This window comes from Ptychodera flava, chromosome 1 (assembly GCF_041260155.1).
Source record: "Ptychodera flava strain L36383 chromosome 1, AS_Pfla_20210202, whole genome shotgun sequence".
Classification (NCBI taxonomy): domain Eukaryota; kingdom Metazoa; phylum Hemichordata; class Enteropneusta; family Ptychoderidae; genus Ptychodera; species Ptychodera flava.
Window position 1 is genome coordinate 38,186,513 of NC_091928.1, and position 22,764 is coordinate 38,209,276.

A 22,764-nucleotide genomic window follows, 5' to 3' on the forward strand; every position below is an offset into this window, starting at 1 on the left:
CACAGCTAACATCAAGACATCTGTATCAGGACTGCGAATGACAATGTTGTCTGCCTCCCCAATGTATGATGCATGTTGAGCATGGAGTAGTAGTCTTGTGTCAGCCTCTTCATGGTCACAATACAATTCTGGTATTTCAGTTACATCCATGACACCATCTGCAGATTGCAATCTGTAGCATAACTCGCCATTGGTAACATACATGGTGATACCCTGCAGGCATTCTGATTCATATTCTTCCATGATTCAAACAGAAAGAGTAGGAGAGATTCCTTATTCTTACCAGAGGCAAGATACTTTTTGAACTGCCTTGGCATATTTAGAGTTGGTCTTGTGATCCGGATCTCAGTAAGAGTACCTATTGTTGCCCTACATTTTCTCTCTGCATCTTTTATAGACTGTTCTCTCTACTGATCGATGACAAAGTCAATTTTTGTGGCACCATACTTAGCGGCCATTGCTCTCAACTGGTAAAATATGCTGGATGCAAATTCTCCAAATGTGGCCGGTATCCTACTCTGTATTTGTATCGTCGCCATAGATCAACCATAATGGCAGTCTTGCCTTTGAAACTGAGGACAACAACAGCTTCTCGAAATGTTGCCTCCAGATAATGAGCAAGAACAGCTTTATTTGTCTTGGTCATTGTCTCATCAAAGTTAGCCAACATTGCTGGAACAGGGCCTAGTGGGTATGTCAGGGCATCATGAAGATCAAGTTGTCGTACCTGTGCAATCAACAGCATTCTCTGGAGAAGATTTCTATTTTCTTTCAGTGACAAGCAGTTCATGGTTACTTTTGACTTTGGTTTCTTGGATATATCTGCAAACGTTTTCCCTCGTACCACGGACATTTTGTCAAACAAATCTTTTACTCCTTGTGTCAGACGCTCATTCTCAAACTGTAGGTAGGCCTCTTCACCTCTTGAATATGCATTGGTAAGATCTGATGTGATCTCTTCACTAGCTAGGGCACCAGCTGTAAGATGAACTAATTGACTATCTTTATCACTTGTGAACGGTGACCCGACTGACAGCAAAGTTGACATCACTTCCTGCACATCAGACTCATCTCTCTTCATTCTAGATTGTGTCAGGTCTTTGTATTCTGACTGCTTGTCTGTCTTACCAGCTTGGGTGAAGCAACCTGTTGTGATAGCTGAACGTGCAGGATGACTGAGAATCCATCGGTTGAGTGCCCCTTGTTCTGCGTGAAACCAACCAGACCACCTTTGGTCTTCGACTCGCGATTAAAAGTCTGCTCGATGACTTGATCACATGCTGTCATTGAAAATGGATGGTCACATGATCGCTGTACAGCAAATTCACCTTCACAAAATTTCTCATATACATGGGGATGTGCTTGTGGCAGAGCTAACATTTCCTGCAGATAGACTGGAAGATAACGTGAATAATTGACCTTCCCATATGCAAAGTACCATGGTAACATCTGTCGTATAGCAGCTAGATGTAAATGCCAGTCCCCCTCACGTGTACCTCTGATGAATAGGAGTAGTAGCTGTACCATGTTCAAATACGAACTCCAGAAAGCATAATTGACGTTGCTTTCACAGCACTTCTGTTTCACAGCACTTCTGTATGTGGTCTGTGTATTTCTGTTGTAACTGCTTCATTTCTTCTGTATTAACTGCATCGGTGAACGAATGGGGGTAGCTGTCTCGAAGATCAAGCAGGTAAGCAATCACCGGTAAATGTTCCTCTTCAGTCAAGCTGTCGAGGAATTCATTAAAGCGGAGACGGTGCATAGCCTCTGCAACCAGTTTATGGCAGCGAACACTTCGGTTGTAATGATGTCCGCTCATTACACCATTGACTGAACCTTGGGCTAAAATACCAGACTCTATCATGATATCCTCCAAGCCAGCATCTCTGAAGCGCTTTCCTATTGCAGAAAGAACTGACATTGCTGGTGAAATTCTCCAAGACGTAGTATTAGGCGTTGTGTGTACTCTTCATTCTGCCATCGGATTTCCTGTGCCTTTGAATAAATTGCCAGATCCATATTAAGTACCACACTTTGCAGGCGGAGTTTATTGGCGATATCAACACTTGTACTCAGTACTGTGTTTATTGTGGACTTGTCTGTTGGACTGGCATCTATCACTGGTAGGTAGCCAATTTTGCTGACAGGCCGGATGATGTTGCTTGAGAGTTGCTGATTAAATCCAGTCCATGCCGGCAAAGTCACATTACCTTCCTCGACCTAGTAATCGAAAAATGAAAAAATCAAAGTGCAACTGTTTAAAGTAGAAACAAAATGTAGAAATAAAAATATCAACAATCATGTGTAATTAAGGGATTGAAGACTTTGCCGACTGAATTAGTCAATACAAACCTGCACAGTTTTGCACATCCAAAATGCCAAGTCTTTAGTAAGTGGGATATCAGTCACGCTGTCCTTGCTTCGAAGCATGCAGTCAGCATCTGACCCTACAAGTAGCATAAAAAAATTGTTGTATTGAACTGGATATTATTTGTATGATAGTAACAATGTTATATCTTCTGATTATAATGAAATTTGAAAATTTGTAATAATAATACTTATGTTATCTCTTCTATGAAAATATTACAATAAGAAAATGGACACTAACATGCAAAGTATTCATACAATTACAATATTAAACAGTAAGATAATGCATATTGGGGTTTATTAAAGGGATATCATTAAATTGGGGTAAAAGACACTGTATATATGAAAAGTAATTGGTTTGATTGTTTATGTATTGTGTAAACTGCATAGATGTAAAATGATGAAGGTTTCGGATGAAGGGGAAGGGCAAGTAGGGCATAGTGCAATTTGTGCAATAAATGGCAACATTTCATTAATGAGTGTGCACTTAAAGTACTTACAACTGTAATATAAGACCATTACATCATGATACATGGTGACTGTGATGATTATTGTATTTCACAATGTACAACCTGACGGTGCAGGGCCATGGCGGGGTTTACCATGGTACTCAATAATGTTGCTTGGTGGAGCAGTAAGTGTCCTTTGCTTTGACTTTGTAATGGCAACTGCAGTTGAAAGGTTGACAGCAGTACTATCAGCTTCATCTCCAGAGTTCCTTTGAATTATGATTCCATTGGTGTTATGAGTTGTACCTTTTCCTACAATGAATGAAAAAAAATATTGTAAAAAATTACAATATAAGTGTGCAATTATCTCCTTGTAGTAAAACTACAAAAAGTAACAGGACATCAATACTTTTCAAAGTCATTTTTTTAAATTTTTTCCATGGTGTCTTGTCATAAAATCAAAACCTTTAAAAATAAAAAGCTAACTACAGTATGTGTATCTGAGTCTACTTACCACTTAGAGTTTCTTCACCAAAATCATTATTGTCCCAAACTAAGGTGGTAAACACTTCTTGACAAAATCCTGGTGGCAAACCATCACTGTGAAGTTGTTGAAGAGCCAGTGCTGTGTCATGCTCTAAAACCGATGAATGTGAAATACAGTGGCCCAAACCATTCAGCAATCCTATCAAAGATGAAGACCCTGTCATGTGACGCACTGCCATACCAAGGGACAAGTGTTTTGGGGTGACTTTCCGTCCTCGAGATGACAATGATACTAAATCCTGACATATCGATAACAATTTGCTTTCTACATCTGCTGGGACATCCACACGTTCACTTGTAAGAAAGTCCTGTGATGTGCCAGTACACCAAGCTAGGAAATTGAACAGCTTTGTTGGCACAATACTTCTACTTTGCTGTATTGTAAGGTCTTCTTCCCTTGGAGGCCAGTTATGAACGCCTTCTGTTTCATCAAGAATACCTCGAATATTCATTGCAGTGTGAATCATCTCAAGCCTTTCATCTTGGCTGTTATCATAGCTTGTTGTCATCGACTGTGATTCCATTTCATTTCCACTCTCTTCACTTTCAGAATCTGTATTGGTAATATTCAAGATATGAAAATCTGCAGCAGAATCTTCCCTTGTTGCCATCAGTACTTCGCATTGCCGATACTTAGGTCGAATAAACACAAGTTTGTCACCAAACCTTGTTTGCAGTCTTCTTTTCAGTGACGAGTTTTTATACGTGGATGCATCTATGTCTTCATCATCATTGATCATTTTAATGAACATATTTCTCATCACGTCCATTGAAATGCACTCCCTGCCCTCGATAATTCTCTTCTGTATAACTTCATCGCAAAATTTCTTAAAGGATGGCGCGTACATGATACTGCTGTCTTCCTCTGCTTTTTTCTGGTACGTGTTAGTTACGCATCTGGTATAACTTTTGTAACATGATCTGTGATACTTCACTTCAATACTCACTAAGTCTTGACCTCTGAGTTGAATCAAAAGTTTCTCATCTTTCCTATATTCGGCGGCTTTAATTAATGTACGTCCGTCAGTTTCACATGACGTAAGTTTTTCAGTTAACTTCTTTCTTGTTATCGGATCACGTCTTTGTTTCCGACGTCTGCACAAAATGCATATCGGTGGTAACACATGTATACTTCGGCGTTTTGCTGCCGATATGGAGGTGGAAGTAGGGTTGGATCGAAGGTGTCGCTTTTTAGGAGAAACATGGCATTGACCATCGTTATCAAGTTCTGTCGGCTCACTTGATTTGCTTGTTAAAAGCATTTTTCGCAGAGTACCTTTCTCTTTGCGTGTCCGTGCCTGAGTAAGCCGGTGTTTATCTGTGAAACGCTGATAGCATACACGGTGAAAGCCCGCCCGATCTCGGCATTCAGCGCTTACCTGCAACGCTATTTCCTGCTCCAAACATCAGAATCCTTCCATACTTCAGTACATTGAAGCAATTTAGCCCATGATTTATCTGTGAAGGAACAAATAGGCTCCTTTCTTTTCGTCTTCACGACGTGGCATACACACTGCATATCAACAGGGGCGGCCATTTTGTGCGACTATATAACGCATTGTTTGATTGGACCATGTGCAGGGAATGTTGCCGCAGCCGCCAATGAGAACGTTTGTTACTATCGGGCACAAAGCTCCTGACCTTTTACCCCTATTTGCATCTGCTTCGTTTTTGAGACTTTTCGGTCAAATTTAGCGCAACGCCCAGCAAACGGGATTGAAAATGACTTTTCTGTAGCTCCTAAGCTAGGATTTATGAATGGAGTTGATAAAAAGAAGTTCTCTCAATAATGAAACATTTTTGAAACGATAGACCGGGTCGGCCCACAGACTATAATAGTGAAATCTTTAGTCAAATTTTTCACTTTATTTGGCCTCCCTAAATGTGTCCAGTCTAAACCAGGCTTCAACTTTATGTCTGGAATTTTTCAACAAGTAATGGATCAGCTAGGCATTAAACAGTATAGGTCATCCGCCTATCATCCAGAAAGTCAGGGTGCTCTTGAGCGATTTCATCAAACTTTGAAAAACATGATAAGACCTTGTTTTGACACAGAGAGGCAGTGGGATGAAGGAATTCATTTTCTGCTCTTTGCTGTTAGAGAGTCAATTAAAGAGTCTCTTGGTTTTAGCCCATTTGAGCTTGTATTTGGACATACAGTCCGTGGCCCACTTAAGCTCTTCAAAGAGAAATTCCTATCAGATGATGATGATTGTCTGAATATTTTACAATATGTGTCAGATTTTCGTACAAAACTCTCTAAGGCATGTGAATTAGCCAGAGAAAACCTTGAGTCATCTCAGCAGTCAATGAAAATCAAATACGATAAAAACACCTCAAAACGGAAGTTTGAACCAGATCAAAAAGTTCTTGTTCTTCTTCCGGTTCCTGGCAAACCACTCCATGCTCGTTACTTTGGGCCATATCTAATTGATAAGAAATTGAGCGATTTAAATTACATCATAATAACACCTGACAGGCGAAAACAAAAACAGCTATGCCACATAAATATGCTTAAGCCATATTTCGGTAGGAATAATCCTACTATAACATAGCCTGTCAGTGCAGTCAGTTCAAAATATTATGAAGATAGCGATACTGAAATTGACTTGAGTGAAAATACTCTAAATTCAAAGCTGGGCTCGGTCAAACTTCAGAATTCAGAAATCCTGGAGAATCTTGAGTCTACAAAGTTGGCACACCTCCAGCCGTCACAACAACAACAGGTGAAAGAACTGATCCAGGAATATAAACACCTGTTCCAAGATATTCCAATGAAGACAAACATCATCTAGCACAACGTAGATGTCGGCGACAGTTATCCTGTGGAACAACATCCATACAGACTGAATCCAGCGAAAGCGAAATATCTCCAGGAAGAAGTCAAGTATTTGCGGAACAATGACTTTATCGAACTTAATAAAAGTAACTGGACTTTGCCGTGCATACTTTATGCCAAATTCAGTGTCTTTTCAAGTTTTCCAATACAAAATTACAAGAGGATACTCATGGGATACATCATCCTCTTTGCTACTTTTCACGCAAATTCAACAAATCCCAGAGAAAATACTGTACAATTGAAAAAGAGTGTTTATCTTTGATTTTAGCTTTACAGCATTTGAAGTTTCAGCATTTTGAAGTTTATGTTACTTCTTCAAATCAGCCAATAGTGGTTTATATTGATCACAACCCTCTTGTTTTACTGCAGAAATTTAAAGGCAAAAATCAGAGATTGCTAAGATGGAGTTTAATGTTACAGGAGTTTAATCTTGATATTAGACATATCAAAGGCAGAGACAATTTAATTACAGAGCGTCTCTCTCGTATTTCAAATGTTATAGTTGTTCACACTTTTAAGATTACATTTGTAAACGAAAGATTTTTCTTTGAAAAAATTTCTTTTTTGAAGAGGGGGTGTTTTATGTAGGTCATTTTCCCCACACTCATAACGTTAGTCTAATTAGTCTAGAACATTCTCAAGGTCACTGCCCTTAACGAACTCACAACCTTGAATTCAGTTAGTCATGTTTGGAATGTTCTGGAAATGTAATTAGTTGTGTAAGAAATAATTTTAGAACAGTAATTAGCATGTCAATAAAAGTTCTAGATTGTTCTTATATGCTCTTATGTTAGCACATGGGTTAAATAGGGACGTGCACAGCTTCCAGTCAGACTTTTGGGATCGTGTCTCTCACGTGTTACTTCAATACTCTGGAAACTCCAGCAGTATTATTTTCAAGACTTTTCAAGACCTTCACTGCCAACGCTGGATTTATACTGTGGACTTTGTGCAACTTCAAGCCTGCAAGCCAAAGGACTGTTCATTCATCCGACTGACTGTTACAACTCTGAGACTGGAGCTGTGCCGTCCCAGCTGAGATAAGTAGTCTGTATACTTTTACAGTTTGTATTCTATCCCTGACTTAGCAATTAATTTTGTTTTTCGTAATAAATTTTGTTTTACACGGAAACTGCTGAGTTCACCTTTTTTCGTTTTCGAACACGTAACAAATGTTTAAAATGTAGACAAATGATGTGTTATTTACAGCTGATCCCGTTGCTATTTATTCAGGGCAAAGATGCAGAGTCCTGAGGAAGTGCTGTGTATCTCAACAATATGGGATAAAACAACCCGGAGAGTGATCAGTAATTTCTGTAAGGCGACATTACATACGACTCCTAACAGTAAGATTCCTACAGTTTACTGCACTTTCCTTGATGTTGAAGTGAGTGAAGAAACAAAGAATGAGGCAGCAAGATATGGAGTTACTTTGATTACTGCTTCACGAAACGAGTTGATAGATCCCCTTGAAGACCCACCAGGAATACATTGGCTTATCAATCACAATAACTACTACCCCGGACTAAGGGAGCTGAAAACTATTGGGTATGTGGTTGGTTTGTCTACAAAGACAAAGAATGCTGCATGCGTAATACACCGAAGTCTTTTCCCTGAAGCCAAACTTCACCATATACCTTCCAAACCCGCAGCAGGGTTTGTTGCACATGCCTGGGATAAAGATGAGCTGGGTCTGACAGGATTTCACAGAAGTCTTGTCGAAGATTTCTGTGAAAGGAAGGCCAAGGCAGGAGAAGTTCTGAAAGCCTATTCTACCGTAGTTGACGTCAAAATCAGTGATGACCAGAAGAAAGATGCTCAGAGCTGTAGTGTAACCTTACTTCCAGCTCAAAGAAAGGAGGAGGTTGAAGCAAAAGACGACCCTCCAAGTTTGAGTGGCTGGTGAATCATGAAAGTTACTACCCTTACCTTGGAAAGATAGAAAATGTCCAATACGTGATTGGATATGCTCCAAAAACAGGACTTGCAGCAGCTTATATCCGAGAAAAACTTTTTCCTGGTGCAAAGCTAGTTCTCATCAACCATGCATGTCCTGAATCAAACTGCCTTCAAGTTGAAGAACCTGGATTTGTGGAATTTGAAGAGAAGATGTTACTTATGGCTAGCAAGGCAGACCTTGTCTTTTCCATTGGACCTCAGATCCACCAGTATTTCCAGAACGCATACCGTACAGAGGTCAATAGTAAAATATTGTCAGAAATACCGCATGAGGAGATTCTCCCAAGACCAATCAGCTGTACTTTGTGGGAAGAACCTACAGAAAAAGAGATAGGAGAACACCATATAGTGACATGTGGTCAGATAGATACAAAGAAAGCCATAGAAAGATGTGACACTATGGCAGCTTCAATAGGTACTGCGGCCAATCTTTTGAAAGCAAGCCATGGTGCATTAAACCCTCCTCGATGGAAAATACAGGGGGTATCTGATCAAGCGGGCAACAAAATAGTGCAATATTTATCTCATAAAATGCAGTGTCCTCATATCAAGCCAATACTTTATCCAGGACATTCAGCAAAATATCTGGTCAGATCTCTGCAACAGTCTCACCTGTGCCTGCCTGTACCATCCTATGTAGATTACAGTTATTATGGCATGGAAGCAATGGTATCTGGTTTACCAACAGCTGTTGATGAAGATTCTCATCTAGCTCACTTCATCAAAAAACACTTCATGGAGCATGCTACCAACTGTATTGTATCAGCACAAACTGCAGAGAATAATCTGACTTCCAGAATACTAAAACACATACAGAATGCACCTGTGGCTTTCAAGCAGGCAAAGGCTCTGAAAAAAGACTTGGAAGAGAGTGCAGTCATAGCAACAGCTTGTGCCAGGTTTACAACCCTGTTAACATGTACTGTGAAGCGAGGAACAAGGGATGCAAATAAAGATTATGGACTACAGAGTGCTATTGAAGGTATCATACATATTTATGTCTTTTTTCAGCATTTTCTTATAATTAAAACATATAAATTATATGATGTGACTTTAGGAATCTTTAGGTTAAAAATTATTATTTTTTCAGCTTCCAGGTATTCTGCCAGCTGAGACACAACAGCAGTGATAAGACGCTAAGTGATATGCAGAACAAGTGAAAAAATATACACCTTCGTTGGCAGATTTAAATCTTTTTACTTTCCTTGTATGTGATGTAAAATCTTGGTTGGTTTTTTTCCTTTCCCTTAAATTTACTTGAATGAAAAGGGTTTTTCCCGTTGCACTTTCGGTATCTATAGATTTATTTATGCTCCCCTTTCCAAATGATTAGTTGGTCAATTTTTTAAAGAGTTGCAATGTTGACGCGACCCCGCCAAAATTATTTGAAAAAATAAATTGAAGGTTCTGTAAGAGAAGCTTATTATACGCTGATACAAAATGTCGGTAAAAGTAGATCTTTAGTAATTTATTTGTACAAAATTTGTTTCTTGTTGTATTTGTAAATCATGCAAACATAATTGCCCTCACCATTGCCTTCTTTACTAAATATTCCCTTTGGTATTTTTGTATTGAAAACATATCCAGTGGCTGTTGGTGACAAAAAGGGTCATTATTTGGCTTTATGTGTCAATCAATGTCAGTGTCATATTGAGAATTATACCGCGTCATGTAGCAAAAGACACGTCAGAAAAATATCGCTGATTTTTTTGTATAATTATTGTAATAGATACATTGTCCGCAATCTTGTGAAATAAGGATGTCACTGCATTGATTTGTTAAAAAGCTTTGATCACAATTGAATTTCATATCTCTACTTCCTCAGATATCCTAGAAGTACAGATAGTGTTGGATGACAGCGTTCTTCAACAGCATCTAAGAGAAGAAACCACTCAAGCACAAATTAGCCAAGACCATGCAGAGAAAACAATTGATAAACTGAAGGCTGCACTGAAACGGAAAGTGGACGAAGTGGTGGCTGACGAGGACAGCTGCAAAGAAGTTAAGGAAATCTGCAAAAAGATACTTGATGATGTGGATCTAAAAGGTTTGGTGGCAAAGTCCTTGGGCATCTTGATCAGGTTCCTTGCTCTTTACACTCTCTACAAGTTAAAGCACACTTGTAGATCCGGAAGCCTAGCAAAAGCATTTGAACCACTTCTGATAACAGATGACATGAGAAAGATGGCTGCAGCAGCAGAGATCAAACTGCAGTTAAAAGCAACTTATGACACAAAGAAGTTTAAAGAGGTTGAATTATTCTTCATTAACAGTAAGTTTTGTTAAGCCTTTAGAAGTATTAATCTCGAATAGCCATAACTGTGGACAATAATGTTGCCCCAGTTCAATAGATAGCATCCGGTATATGTGCCGATTTTCACCATTGGTAATTTTATCGATGATAATGTAGTAGTGGTTTAAATATTATTACGGGAAACTTGAAGCATTAAATTCTCACAAACATGCAATACTGGACCAGACTGCTTGTGAATCATTATGAGCATAGACGCAACTTGCAACTGTGGCAAAGAAGGACTCTAGTTTTGTGATCCCATTACTCTATTTGATTGGTGGGATGGTGCAATACATTACTACTTTGATGAAATATTTGAATTAATCAACCACCTGTTGCTGACTCCCTTTATACAAATTGTGTCCTTCCAGGAGACGGCGGTGGAGTTCAACCAGTGAAATTCTCCAATGCTTTTGCTAAAGAAGATAATGATGGAGATACGTTTTTTGATTACTATGACAGTGGTTTCACGAAAGATAGCAAGGTACAGTTCAAATCAAATGTAAGAGAAAAATGTTGTTTTATGAAAATCGAAACATTCTTAAAAATAACTGAGATTCACTCGTTTTAACCATTGAATAAAAGATCTGTTTTGGTAAATTAGAAATACCAGTATGTAAGCAATTAAAATATTGATGTCTTTACTTCTTCATTTAGGATACTGAAACTAGTCAAACAGATATTGATCTGAAAGACACAAGAGAAAGTAAGTAAGAAAACGTCAATTTTTCCAAATATTGACTGGACATGAGAAAAATAATCCCACTTCCCAGTGGGCTGAAACGGAATGTCTCACACGAGTTGGGAATTTCTATATTAAAATTTGATACTGTCGACAGGTTTTTATTAAGCATTTAAAAGATCATTTAGCGGCATCAGTAAATAGTCAGAAGTGAGTAGACTATGGCTCTGTTATGTCATTTATATAAATAAGGCAGTTAAGCTAGGAATTGAACTTTTAATTTGGTAGGCTAATGGGTTTCAATGTAAACAATAATGGAAAGTTTCCAACTGTTTTAAATAAGAACTCTAGTTTTGTGACCCCATTACTTTATTTGATTGGTGGGATGGTACAATACATCACTAAATTCATGAATTGTCAAGATAATGAAACCTGTGTAATTGGTTACCATTTAAACTATAAAATAATGTATACGAAGCAGGATGTCATGAGTGAATTTCATATATGCAACAAAATGTATTGCATCAGATATTATCTGAAGTTGAAATAATATGACATTACATCAATCTCTGACATCGCTTTTCATGCACAGCAAGTAAATCACTAGATCCAAAAATAATAATCCAACCTCTGTTCAACAGGGATCAACTATTAATTGTCTTGGAAATAAATTGTTGCTTTGAGAATTTTACAGTCATCTAAGGTTACAAGTGTTGTTTTTGTGTCGCTTTCACTTTCAATCGCTATATACGAGAATATAAACTATGAGGCCTCAAATCTCATGAGCGCTTCATCAGGGACTAGAATACCAGAATATTAATCAGGCAATGGTCTGAATTTGCATTAGTTTGTGCTAGTTCATTGTTATATGACACAGGTGAGACAGACATCACAACGGTAATCAATTATTTTATTTTCTTGAACAGAACAATACTTTGTTTTTCCGATATAACATTTGACTGCAACTTTTTGGAATATGGAACAAAGTTTCTAGTCTAAGAATATTTAGACTATTTATTTTTAGGGGATGTTGGAGGAATTCAACCGGTGAAATTCTATGGTGATGTCGTTGAAGAACAGGATGTAGGCTGCATTGATAGAGATGGCAGTGTTGTTTCAGAAGACACAAAGGTAAATTTCAATTCAAACATGAGTGTAAAACGTGTACAATGAGAATCAAAATGCTTTTGAAGTTACTGAGAGACAGCAGCAAAATACTATTTAATAACATGAGAATAATAAAAACTGTTTAAGTAAGGTATTTAAATTAATATTTATCACTTAGAGTTAGTAACATTTTTATGGTTTAATTCAAGGTTATTGAAATCGGTGCAACAGACTTTGATCACAAAGACCATGGACAAAGTAAGTAATCAAGTATCTGTATATTCACTAAGTTCACTTCTACTTGAAACAGACATAATATTTCTTTAGCTAAATCCTACTGTACTTAGCTCCAGGGGCATATAGCAGAGAAAATGTTGATTGCAGTAGAAATTTCCTAGGTAGCAACAAAATGTTAACTTTCTGACATCATCTGTTCCTTGTGTCATATCTTCATCCTTGTTTTAATTATGCTGCATCACAAACTCACCTTGATTTCATTGTTGACACAACTACAATTATATTCATACTGATACACGGTATAGAAAGAGCTTTTCATACTGGGTATATGACCTAACTTATCACACAAGCATGTGAGGGATCTACTTGTATGGGCCAACAAATGCATATATATGGCAACAATATTTTATGTAAATATGCTCTCAAATATTAACAGACTGAAAATATAATCTTCAATAGTAGTATTGTCACACTAGAAGATGCGCTCAATAATTCAACTTCTGTTCAACAGAGATCCACTGTTCATCTTTTTTGAAATAAATTGTTGCCTTGACAATTTTATAGTCATATAAGGTTACAAGTATTTTGTTTGTGTCACTTGCACATTCAAACGCCATATGTGAGACAATAAGCTAAGAGGCCTTACTCTCGCGATCATCATTGACCAGAATACCAGAATATTAATCAGATAAAGTCTAAATTTGTATCAGGTTGTGCTAGTTCATTATTATATGACACAGGGGAAACAAATCACTACAGCAATCAATTATTTTATTTACTGACACAAGAAAACGTCCGTCCGGTATTGGCTTCTACTGCAACTATTTGGAATGTTGAACAAAGTTTTTGGTCTCGGAATATTTAGACTATTAGTTCCTAAGGGATGTTGGAGGAATTCATCCAGTGGAAAAAAGTTTTCTCTTAGAGTTGGCACATCAACAGTTGATGCCATGATGGGAATAGTAGCATTTGAATGTTTTTCAATGAGAGCTACAGATTAGCAGGTGACTTTTATACAACATAATGAGACAACCTGATTTGTACCTCGTGTCATGGACAGTTAAATGCAAGGAAATTAGAGATCAATACGCTATTCAATATAATTATTAATATAGTACATTATTATAATGATTACTATATTGCTATATTTGATTACATTACTATAATGATGATACTACATTACTATGATGATTTATATTAGATAAGAAACGCTCTACGGCAATGAAATTTACATGCTTATCTTGATATTTACTTTAATGCATAAATCCGTAAGAATGGAGCGATAGCAGCTTACATTATTGATTAAAATTATACGGCTTGGCAGCTTATCAGAAATAAATAACTAGAAATAAAATCCAGTACTGCCACTGAACAATGTACGGCTACTGATATTTAGCAATCATTTGTACCACATAACCACATACATTAAGCATTCCGTGGATAGGCCGTTTAAGCATCACTGATGCAACAATGGCATCATGGCAAATCATAGCAGCTCTCACAATTGGCAATCTGGTAATACTTTTTTCCGATGGTAAGAATGTCAATCATATCTTATACAGATCTTTCTAGAGAGAGAGAGTGGCCAACGACAACTACATGTATTGTGTAAATGAATGAAAAAATCACCTCTTAACCTTATTAACACCACATGGTTATACATATATACATTACAAAATTAATAATCATGGGTATTTATTTAATGCGACGCCCGATCCATAATTTGCTTCATTAGGAGAAAAGTCGGTAGGCGGATCCACATACGCGTGAACCATATATTACATACTTTCGAATATCACAACGTGAATTTTATCTTTAGTTAGATAAAAATTACCAATGACCTGGACATGTCTACTCAATTGAACATAAGAAAGCACTACACCTACACACCTACCTACCCAGCCATCCACCCAATTAATAACAGTTACGTGTCTGTTCTTGTCCCAGACTTTGAATGTCCTCGTGAAATTAGACGGCCGTCTCCCTTCTTTACTGGAGTTAAACATCAAGAAGCTCTCCAGAACATCACAATTCATTGGAACGAACATTGTAGCAGATACCAGGACAATCGTAAGAGACCGGTTTTAATTGAGGTGACAAACATATGTTGCTCCATACTTCATCACTTCATTTCCGTATGTTTCGATAAATCATACTTTCAATCGCCGTTGTAGATAAGAGTATCAAAAACCAGTCGACAGAGAATATTGGGCTTTCATAGATAGACCGCGCCTTGGGGACAGATAACCGGACCCTCAAACTTTTCCAATTGTTTGTTTATATACCGCTTGTTGGGGTTCAAGTAAAAGCCTTTGGTGTGAGAAAACGTTTCACCGGCTTAGCTTTTCTAAATTCGAATCATAATTTTTCTCCATAGAGCTAAAACAGTTTCTCTAGTACTATAATTTGCACGATGACCCCGATTTTTATTTTTGATTTTGAAAGAGAATAGTTGAAAATACCTTAAGGAAAGTTTGAGCAAAAGTTTAAGTCTTTCACTTTCGAGGCGCATACTACTTAAATGCAAAAGTGTGTCTGTCAGAGTGTCTACAGCAATCGCATTTGAAAGGAAGTGTATGAGAAATATTATAGAATTTTTGTCAAATCCTATGTCTGATGCAAATATGATGCGGTGATGCATTTTGTTATCTCCTCTTATTAGTATTTAAGCAGTGTTTGGCAAATCATATCTAGTTTTTGTACGTTAAAGGAAATAATTCTTTATAGATTTTTCCGTCCATCATCAATCGGTGTTACTTGCAATATTCTGTGTAATATTGGTCAAAGGCAATATCGTATATTAGTGATTATGTCATGCCCCCATTGACAATTTGATGTCGGATGCCTTTGCTTTGTGACGAAGAATTCTTTCTGGTATCAATTTTTTCAACAGATTTTTGACGGTCTTGGAGGATGTGGAAAGACTGAAATTATCAACCAGTACATTTGGCAAAATTGGAAGAAATACAATGGACATCTATTCATCATGAATGGAAGATCACACACGTACTTAGACTTTGGTCTCAAGGAGTTGCTGAAGGTACCATTCACATCCATTCAGTTCAAGTTTTAAAGTACTTTTTAGTTTATCTGTCATGCATTGGATTGACATTTAAGTTTCGGTCTAATAATATTGTTTATCTACTTCGGGCAAGAAGTACAATTTCAACGATAGCAATTCATATCGAAAAGTACCTTAGTTGATGCAGTCTTCACTTGACCACACGCACCCTAAACCAACACTTGACGAATCTGCATAATACTAAGTTTTCATGATATTGTATCATATGGATTTTTGCAAAATATTTTACATCAATGGGCAATTAGTAAATATTGATCATGTATGCATTTATGACTTCAACAATAGTTGAAGTCGAATGACCATACATAATATGGTGTTGATAGTAAATTAAGTCATTATTGTATGTCCAACATAATCACGCATCCCTTCATGTACAGAATGAGTTGAATGCAGATGGTCAATGGGCTATCAGTAAATATTGATCATGTATGCACTTATGATTTCAACAATTGTTAAATCGAATGACCCTCTGCATTCAACTCATCAAGTTCTGTACATAAAAGGCATACGTGATTATGTTGGATATACAATAATGACTTAATTTACTGGTAATATCAACAACATGCCAGGGATGAATCTTACTTGCGGCTTTCACTGTAAATTAGACGAATTTATTTGATCTTTCTCATTTATTGCAAATATTTTGAATTGAAGAACACGTTTTATGGAAAGCGCTGATGATTGGAAACCATATATGTATCCCCCTTATGCAAGTACAGTGTAAAATACTGCAGAATGTTTTTTCTGTTAAGAAAACTGGAAGCTTTGGTGAAGACGATGAGCTGCCACCAAAATACATACGTCGAGACGCTATCGCATGGCTTCGCCAAAACGACAAATGGTTACTCGTGATCGATGATGTCGAAGACCCAGGCGTTATCAGCTATCTATTCCCGGAGGCTCTTCCATTGTTAAATGGTCACATATTGATAACAACGAGATCCGCCCGTGGCTGGGAAGGCTGGTATAATGGTGAGCGCATCCATACCCAGATTGATTCTTTGTCTTACGACGATGCAGCCATATATTTTGTTCGTATGTTAGCATCGACACCAGGATGTATTCCAACATCTATCGATGGTGCGAGAGATGCCATAAAGATAATGGAGAAAGACAATAAAACAAAGCATGAGGCATTACTTTGGTTAGTCAGTGACCAAGCTCTGCACGGTCTACCGATAGCACTGAGACAGGCTTGTATGTACATGGTAAATTATGGTGTAACGATGAAGGAATACAAACAGCTTTTCCAAGACTGCAATACTAAGGTCCTGCGTGGCATTGTGAGTGACCCAATAGCAGGTTGGTTGAAGGCAAATGGGATGGACTCCATTTTCGCACCGACTCTTTGTCAGGCAGTCATTGGTGATCTACTTCAATTGAAGAGTCTGCCAGATAAAGTCTTGAGCGACAGACCAATCTGTATGACAAAGCAACAAATCAATCGTTTCAGAGCTGCCTGTGACAAAACGGAAGACAAGGCGTTTGCTCGAATGCCTGATCCCTATAAGGGAGATGTATTCACGACATGGAAACTGAACTATGAACGTCTCTGTAATAGCAATGATACAGCAGCGGAGTTTCTCCGGCTTTGCTGCTGCCTGTCCACCAATATTAACACTGCAGTGTTAGTAGACGGGGCCAACCATATACAGCCTGGAAAGCTTAAAGATCACCTACTAAAACGTGACAGCAGAAGCAAGTACGCAGATCCCTCTTCCATCTATTCCCGCATCATGGAGTTGTTTGATGAGTTGAGAAAGCACTCTTTTGCCTCACCGCTCACTCGACAAGAATCCAATGGCATCTTTACCAACAAACACGATTTCACGCGTCTTGGTTCATTTGCCGTCCACCATCTCGTTCAGCTGGTGATTTTCAAATTAGCAACCGAACAGCAGAAGGCTCGAAGTATAAACACTGTATTGGCTATGCTGGAAAGACTGTTTCCTAAGTTTGAAGACGTTTATGCTGACCAAATCGAGGTTCTCTACGCAGAGTCAGTGCGGAAGAGTAATTCAGTTATAGCTTCACATGCTCTTGCCCTAGCTAGACAAATTGGATGCTCATCGGTTGTAAACGGCATTGATAACACCCACGCTTTATTTTCACCTGTTGCGACATACCTTCGTCGAATGGGATTTGCCGACGATGCAAAAGTGCTGTATAACGTAATGGCAAGATTGAGTAATTGGCGTGACCCAAAGTTGGAGACAGAATTAGCCAGAGGTAGGACAATATAACTGTGCAGTAATGACAAACTGATACGATATCGAAATGAGTAATGACCAGTGCATCATAAAGTTCAAGGTAGACTGCACCTGAAGAAAAGATATTCAAACTCTCAAAGTTTGAATTTTTTCTGATTCACCACTTAAAGAGGCTTGTTTTGAAGGTCTGCGTACAAGAAAAATTGTAATTTCATCGTCTTGATTTAACAAGAATCGAAAATAGTTTTGTTTTTATAGAGTTAAAGCAGGGATTGTGTCTGTTATGAATTTCAAATGTCGGTATATTTTGGGTTTTGTGTTTCTCTAGAACCAAAATGTGCACTGTGACAGACCCAAACCCCGATTATGCTTTTTGTTTTTGAAAGAAAATGGCTGAAGAAAAATTCGTTGAGGGAAGTTTGAGCAAAAGTTGAAGTCTTTCATCATCGAGGCGCATGCTACCTTAAATTTTTTTCAATTACTAGGCTTCGTCCTTCATTCACAAATCCTTGATCAAACATTTAATTGTTCCTTTGTGTTCATCCGATTAGCAAAGAAGTCGAAGAGACGGTAATATTCTTATAGGTTATTCAGTGTTTTAACAACATGTCGTGATGGAGTAACATATGCAGAGAGACAAAAGTAATCAGAATAATTAAGAATACCGTATATCATAGGTTTGGTTTTACTTATGGCTAAAATATCTTTATTCCATATGTCACAATAAAAAATAAACATAGTTTAGTATATATTTCTTTCCAATCTTGCTTACGACAAAACAAGTACAATAATTTTAATTACTCTGCACATTATAGAATATTCATTATAAACCGATTTTAATAACACTTTTGTGTTGTAAGTTAGTAACACCAAAAGAAATAAAAAATGTTAATTGTCTTCAAATTGTATTTATAACTGCAAAGTTCATGAACAAGCATCGTTTTAGACTGTAGACGACATTGACTCTTTATTGCCTGGCAAGCAATAAAAAATAATTGTGAAGTGAACTTAACCTGAACTTTATGGAGTATCTTAATTTCGAACACATTGTAACTAGTAAAATCGTGTGCTGAAGGGAGGTTCTGCATTATATTTTTTCCATTTGCAGAGATGTATAACCTTGGAAATGTCAACTACGAATTAGGTCTCATCAAAGTCGCTGAAGAGAACCTACAACTGAGTATTAAGCTCTACAGAAAACTATCCGGGCCAGATACATTCGAATTGGCTTCGGGTAAGAATTCTTACTTGATTATTTTACAAGTTGGTTTTGTCATTTTAATGAACATAGAGGGTACCAGGATTAAGGACACAATATTTCTTTGAAATTTCCAAAAATTTGTCCTCGATCTTCCAGCAATGCAAAGCCTTGGAAGGGTTCAGCAAAACAATCACGAGTACATGTGCGATGAGACCAAACGCAAAGAAATAGAAGAACTCCTAAGGGAAACGTTGAACAAAAAGGAAACCATCATGGCAAAAGATGAAGACAACGAAACTATCGCAAATGGTATGTAAAGTCGCCTTTGGTCACAATTGTTGTATACATACATATATACGTACATACAATACTTTTGTTTTATTATGATATTATTATTCCTAGGAATGTACACTTTAGTTCATTCGACATTACATCAGCCAGAGGATATCATATATATATATATATATATATATATATATATATATATATATATAATATATTATTATATATATATATATATATATATATATATATATATTAGCGAGTACATAAATGTCATCAAGTTTAAGACATTTAAGCCTTTATCATTTCATACGCTCAAACGTTGAATGTTATGCTAATCTATCTAAAAGCGAAACAGCAACTGGGGCGTTTCTACCAGGATGTTGGAGACTATAAGAGAGCACAGACATATCTCCAAGACTCTGTTGATATGAGAAAACGATACTGGCAGCGCAAATACGACATCAACGAATCAGTGGCAATTGCAGTTGGTATGACAAACCTGGCCAGGAATTATCTCATCTGTGATTGTGAGGATCGACAGCCCGATAAGGCTGAGGGGTTGCTTATAAAAGCATACAACATGAAAAAGGATCGGATGCCACATGATATTGACTCCTATCAACTTGGTGAGCAACAATTTTTAATCATTGTTCAGGAATTTTTTTGACTTTCTTCTTAGTTTATTAACAGTAGCATTGAGCAAGTAAACTAATTTTCACTGTACTCCACACACTATTTGCATATTTTGTATTGTTATGCACTTATCATTTGGCCATTGAAGAAGATGCTGAAGCCTAGTTAAATTAAAAAATGTATGTATGTATGTATGTATGTATGTATGTATGTATGTATGTATGTATGTATGTATGTGTGTGTGTATGTGTGTATGTATGTATGTATGTATGTATGTATGTATGTATGTATGTATGTATGTACGTATGTACGTATGTGTGTATGTGTGTATGTATGTATGTATGTATGTATGTATGTATGTATGGTGTATCTGTGTCTCTATGTATCTATCTGTGTATCTGTGTATCTGTGTCTCTATGTATCTATGTATAAAATATGGATGTATGTATGGAGGAAGGGAGGGAAGGAGGGAGGGGAGGTTGGAGGGGTGAATGCGATATCGATGGGATGGGATCGGAATCTTTGGATGGACGGACGGATTGATGGACGTGTAGGTGGACGGGTAGGTGGAGGCATGGACTTACAGACGCACGAATTGAGGGGGAGAAGGAGGGGACGGACGGATGGACGGATGGATTTTTGCGTTCAAAGGATTATTTTTTTCATCGTCGACTAATTCAATTTTGTATTTTCTACTAGCTGTTTATTACTTGGCTGTGCTTTACCATGACCGAGGTGAAAACGACAAATCCCTAGAGTACCGGAACGAGATAACATCCACAAATCTGAATGATATGTTTGAAAAGGTAGCAAATGACAGCATGGACTTGGCAGAAAGTAAGTCAAGGTTATAAAATAATACTTGTTAACAAATACCGATTTGCTCCCCTCCCAACTCAAACTGCTTTCAGAAGTGAGTTCTATATCAGGACTTATTCGTTTCCCGATATACTTTCAATAGTTCAATTCCGCTATGGGCGTTTGATACAACACATGGATTGCGTCTTGCTATCTTTAATCGATGCGTGATTTTGTCGAACGAAAAAAGCACCGACTAAATGCAATTAAGAAAAATTTCTATAGGCCCTGTCATGAGCACCGTAATTTTACGCAAAACTACAGCGTTACCCGATGATATTAACCATGCATTAGTGGCATTGTCTCACTCACAATTATATCAATTTTATTTGCAGAGTATCCTCCTGAAAAAACGATTTGGTTGTGATGGAGCCAACTGTACCATGCAAGGATTACAGTTCGGGTACCCCTGAAGTGAAACGATGCACATTTTGACCCTCAAAGAGTGACTACATTGATAACCTGCAAAAACGATATTGACAATGAATATGAGTACATGGGATTATGTACTCGAGGATATTGACCTTAGTTATGTTTCTGAGTATTTCGTAGTAATGAACGCTTCTTTATGTGAGTAAGGGAACTGCTAACAGTGTAACTCTGACAAAGGGGACCATCGTCTTAAGACCCGTTCACTATGTCGAAGTAAAGGTTATCGTTCAATTAACATAGGGACAAGATTGATTGGTACCGACGAAATGACGGATTAGTTAAAATTTGAAATATATACGAACCAAAAAAAGGTGGGGAATATGTATGTTGATTCAATTATATATTTTATATCAATGCAAGTACTTTTTAATATATAGGGAGTGGGCATTGTGGTGTGATGAATTTAAGTCGTGATGAATGCTTTGTTTATCGTGTCTCTCTGGCAATATTATGGGCTATGCTATTTCTGAGATAGATTTCAGATATGCAGGTAAACTTTACTTTGTGATTAACCTGACGAGCGTTAAGAAACACTGAATATTTAGTCTTTTTATCAAATGCTCTATTGATCACATTATTCAAATTTATCATATAACCTCCTGTAGAAATGCCTGATTGAATTATATATTATTCTTCTAAAAGGATTTTAGAATAAGTATATTTAAGTACATTTGCGATTCTTTTGTAAATCATTGAATACGCATGGAGAGTGCGTCGGTGTCTATTGAGTTGTTCAGTTCCAATTCTCATATCTACCAGTGTGCCCATTCCTATATCCTGTTTTTTTTTGCGCTGCTCATTTTGTTTCTGAACGATGTATAATGTAGATTGTTTTATCCTACTTGTGTTGAGAAACGTTCCTCAAAGATAGCTACTTCAGCTTAATTCCTTGCCAATGAAGACGTGTTATCACCTTGTCAGTTTCTTCCTTATATCCTGTGTTGACACATAGTTTTGATTCTTTCTGACGTGATTCATCCCCAACCAATCAAAGTCAAAGACACTTCTTAGCCAAAACCGGCTATATCACAGCCTGAATTAGTCACTTTACTTTGGTATATGTTCGTGTACAGTATAGTGTACCACATCGTTCACCACTGGAGCCGGTCCTCACTTATCCCACCCACTGATACATTAAGCTTATGTTAGTATAGCATTGGTTCAACTTGACGTAGGTGTCTGGTAATAAAGTGTGAAGAAATAAAGCCGCCGTCTCTGTCTCCATCACTTGAACTCAAAAGTTGTTTTTGTTGCCGAGACCAGGATGAGTTCAAAGAAGGAGGCAAAGTCGAAGTCAGATCAGGCAGAGGGAACCCAAGCTACGACCAACCTAAAGAGATCACGAGTAGTAACAAACCAACTCAAGAAAGCCGAATCCACAATGTCTGCGTTTCAGGGCGACCCGAACAACTGTTCATACTGGAGATTATACTGGCAAGAATAGAGGGAACGTACGAAGAGATACACAAGCTCGACAGTTTAATCATCGCTAACGCCGAAGATGAAAACATCGATATTTTGCGACTTCCGGCAATACAAGACACACACGTATTTTTGAGGTGACACAAGGTTTTTGGAAGA

At 37.5% G+C, this 22,764-nt stretch overlaps 2 protein-coding genes across 3 annotated transcripts; one reads left to right on the forward strand and one right to left on the reverse strand.

Moving 5' to 3' along the window:
* Window positions 1-1,935: 1,935 nt before the first annotated feature.
* On the reverse strand, window positions 1,936-4,762 carry LOC139136694 (uncharacterized). Of its 2 annotated transcripts, XR_011553228.1 has the most exons (4): window positions 3,334-4,762; window positions 2,871-3,131; window positions 2,356-2,450; window positions 1,936-2,223 (listed from the first exon to the last, which is right to left on the reverse strand). XR_011553228.1 is itself a non-coding variant. In XM_070704491.1 (2 exons), exons 1-2 carry the CDS (start codon window positions 4,625-4,627, stop codon window positions 2,929-2,931), a joined length of 1,497 nt encoding a protein of 498 aa, XP_070560592.1. In that variant the 5' UTR covers window positions 4,628-4,762; the 3' UTR covers window positions 2,782-2,928. The 2 variants fall into 2 exon arrangements, 1 of the variants encoding a protein (XP_070560592.1); XM_070704491.1 differs by lacking the exons at window positions 1,936-2,223; window positions 2,356-2,450 and having other exon boundaries at window positions 2,782-3,131.
* Window positions 4,763-7,444: 2,682 nt separating this feature from the next.
* LOC139144734 (uncharacterized) lies at window positions 7,445-22,726 on the forward strand. The gene is made up of 15 exons (XM_070715462.1): window positions 7,445-8,035; window positions 8,095-9,145; window positions 9,989-10,435; window positions 10,828-10,958; window positions 11,114-11,162; window positions 12,163-12,269; window positions 12,455-12,503; window positions 14,430-14,575; window positions 15,376-15,522; window positions 16,317-17,793; window positions 18,883-19,008; window positions 19,132-19,284; window positions 19,608-19,886; window positions 20,593-20,730; window positions 21,087-22,726. The coding sequence occupies exons 1-15, from the start codon at window positions 7,445-7,447 to the stop codon at window positions 21,116-21,118; spliced, it is 4,923 nt and encodes a 1,640-aa protein (XP_070571563.1). The 3' UTR covers window positions 21,119-22,726.
* Window positions 22,727-22,764: the final 38 nt, after the last annotated feature.

Coding starts and splice junctions, on each gene's coding strand:
- LOC139136694 (XM_070704491.1), bottom strand. CDS start 4,627: ATGCTTTTAACAAGCAAATCAAGTGAGCCGACAGAACTTGATAACGAT. Junction 3,132..3,333: donor TGGTGAAGAAACTCTAAGTG/GTAAGTAGACTC, acceptor CATTCATTGTAG/GAAAAGGTACAACTCATAAC.
- LOC139144734 (XM_070715462.1), top strand. CDS start 7,445: ATGCAGAGTCCTGAGGAAGTGCTGTGTATCTCAACAATATGGGATAAA. Junction 14,576..15,375: donor AGAGACCGGTTTTAATTGAG/GTGACAAACATA, acceptor TTTTTTCAACAG/ATTTTTGACGGTCTTGGAGG. Junction 19,887..20,592: donor TATTGACTCCTATCAACTTG/GTGAGCAACAAT, acceptor ATTTTCTACTAG/CTGTTTATTACTTGGCTGTG.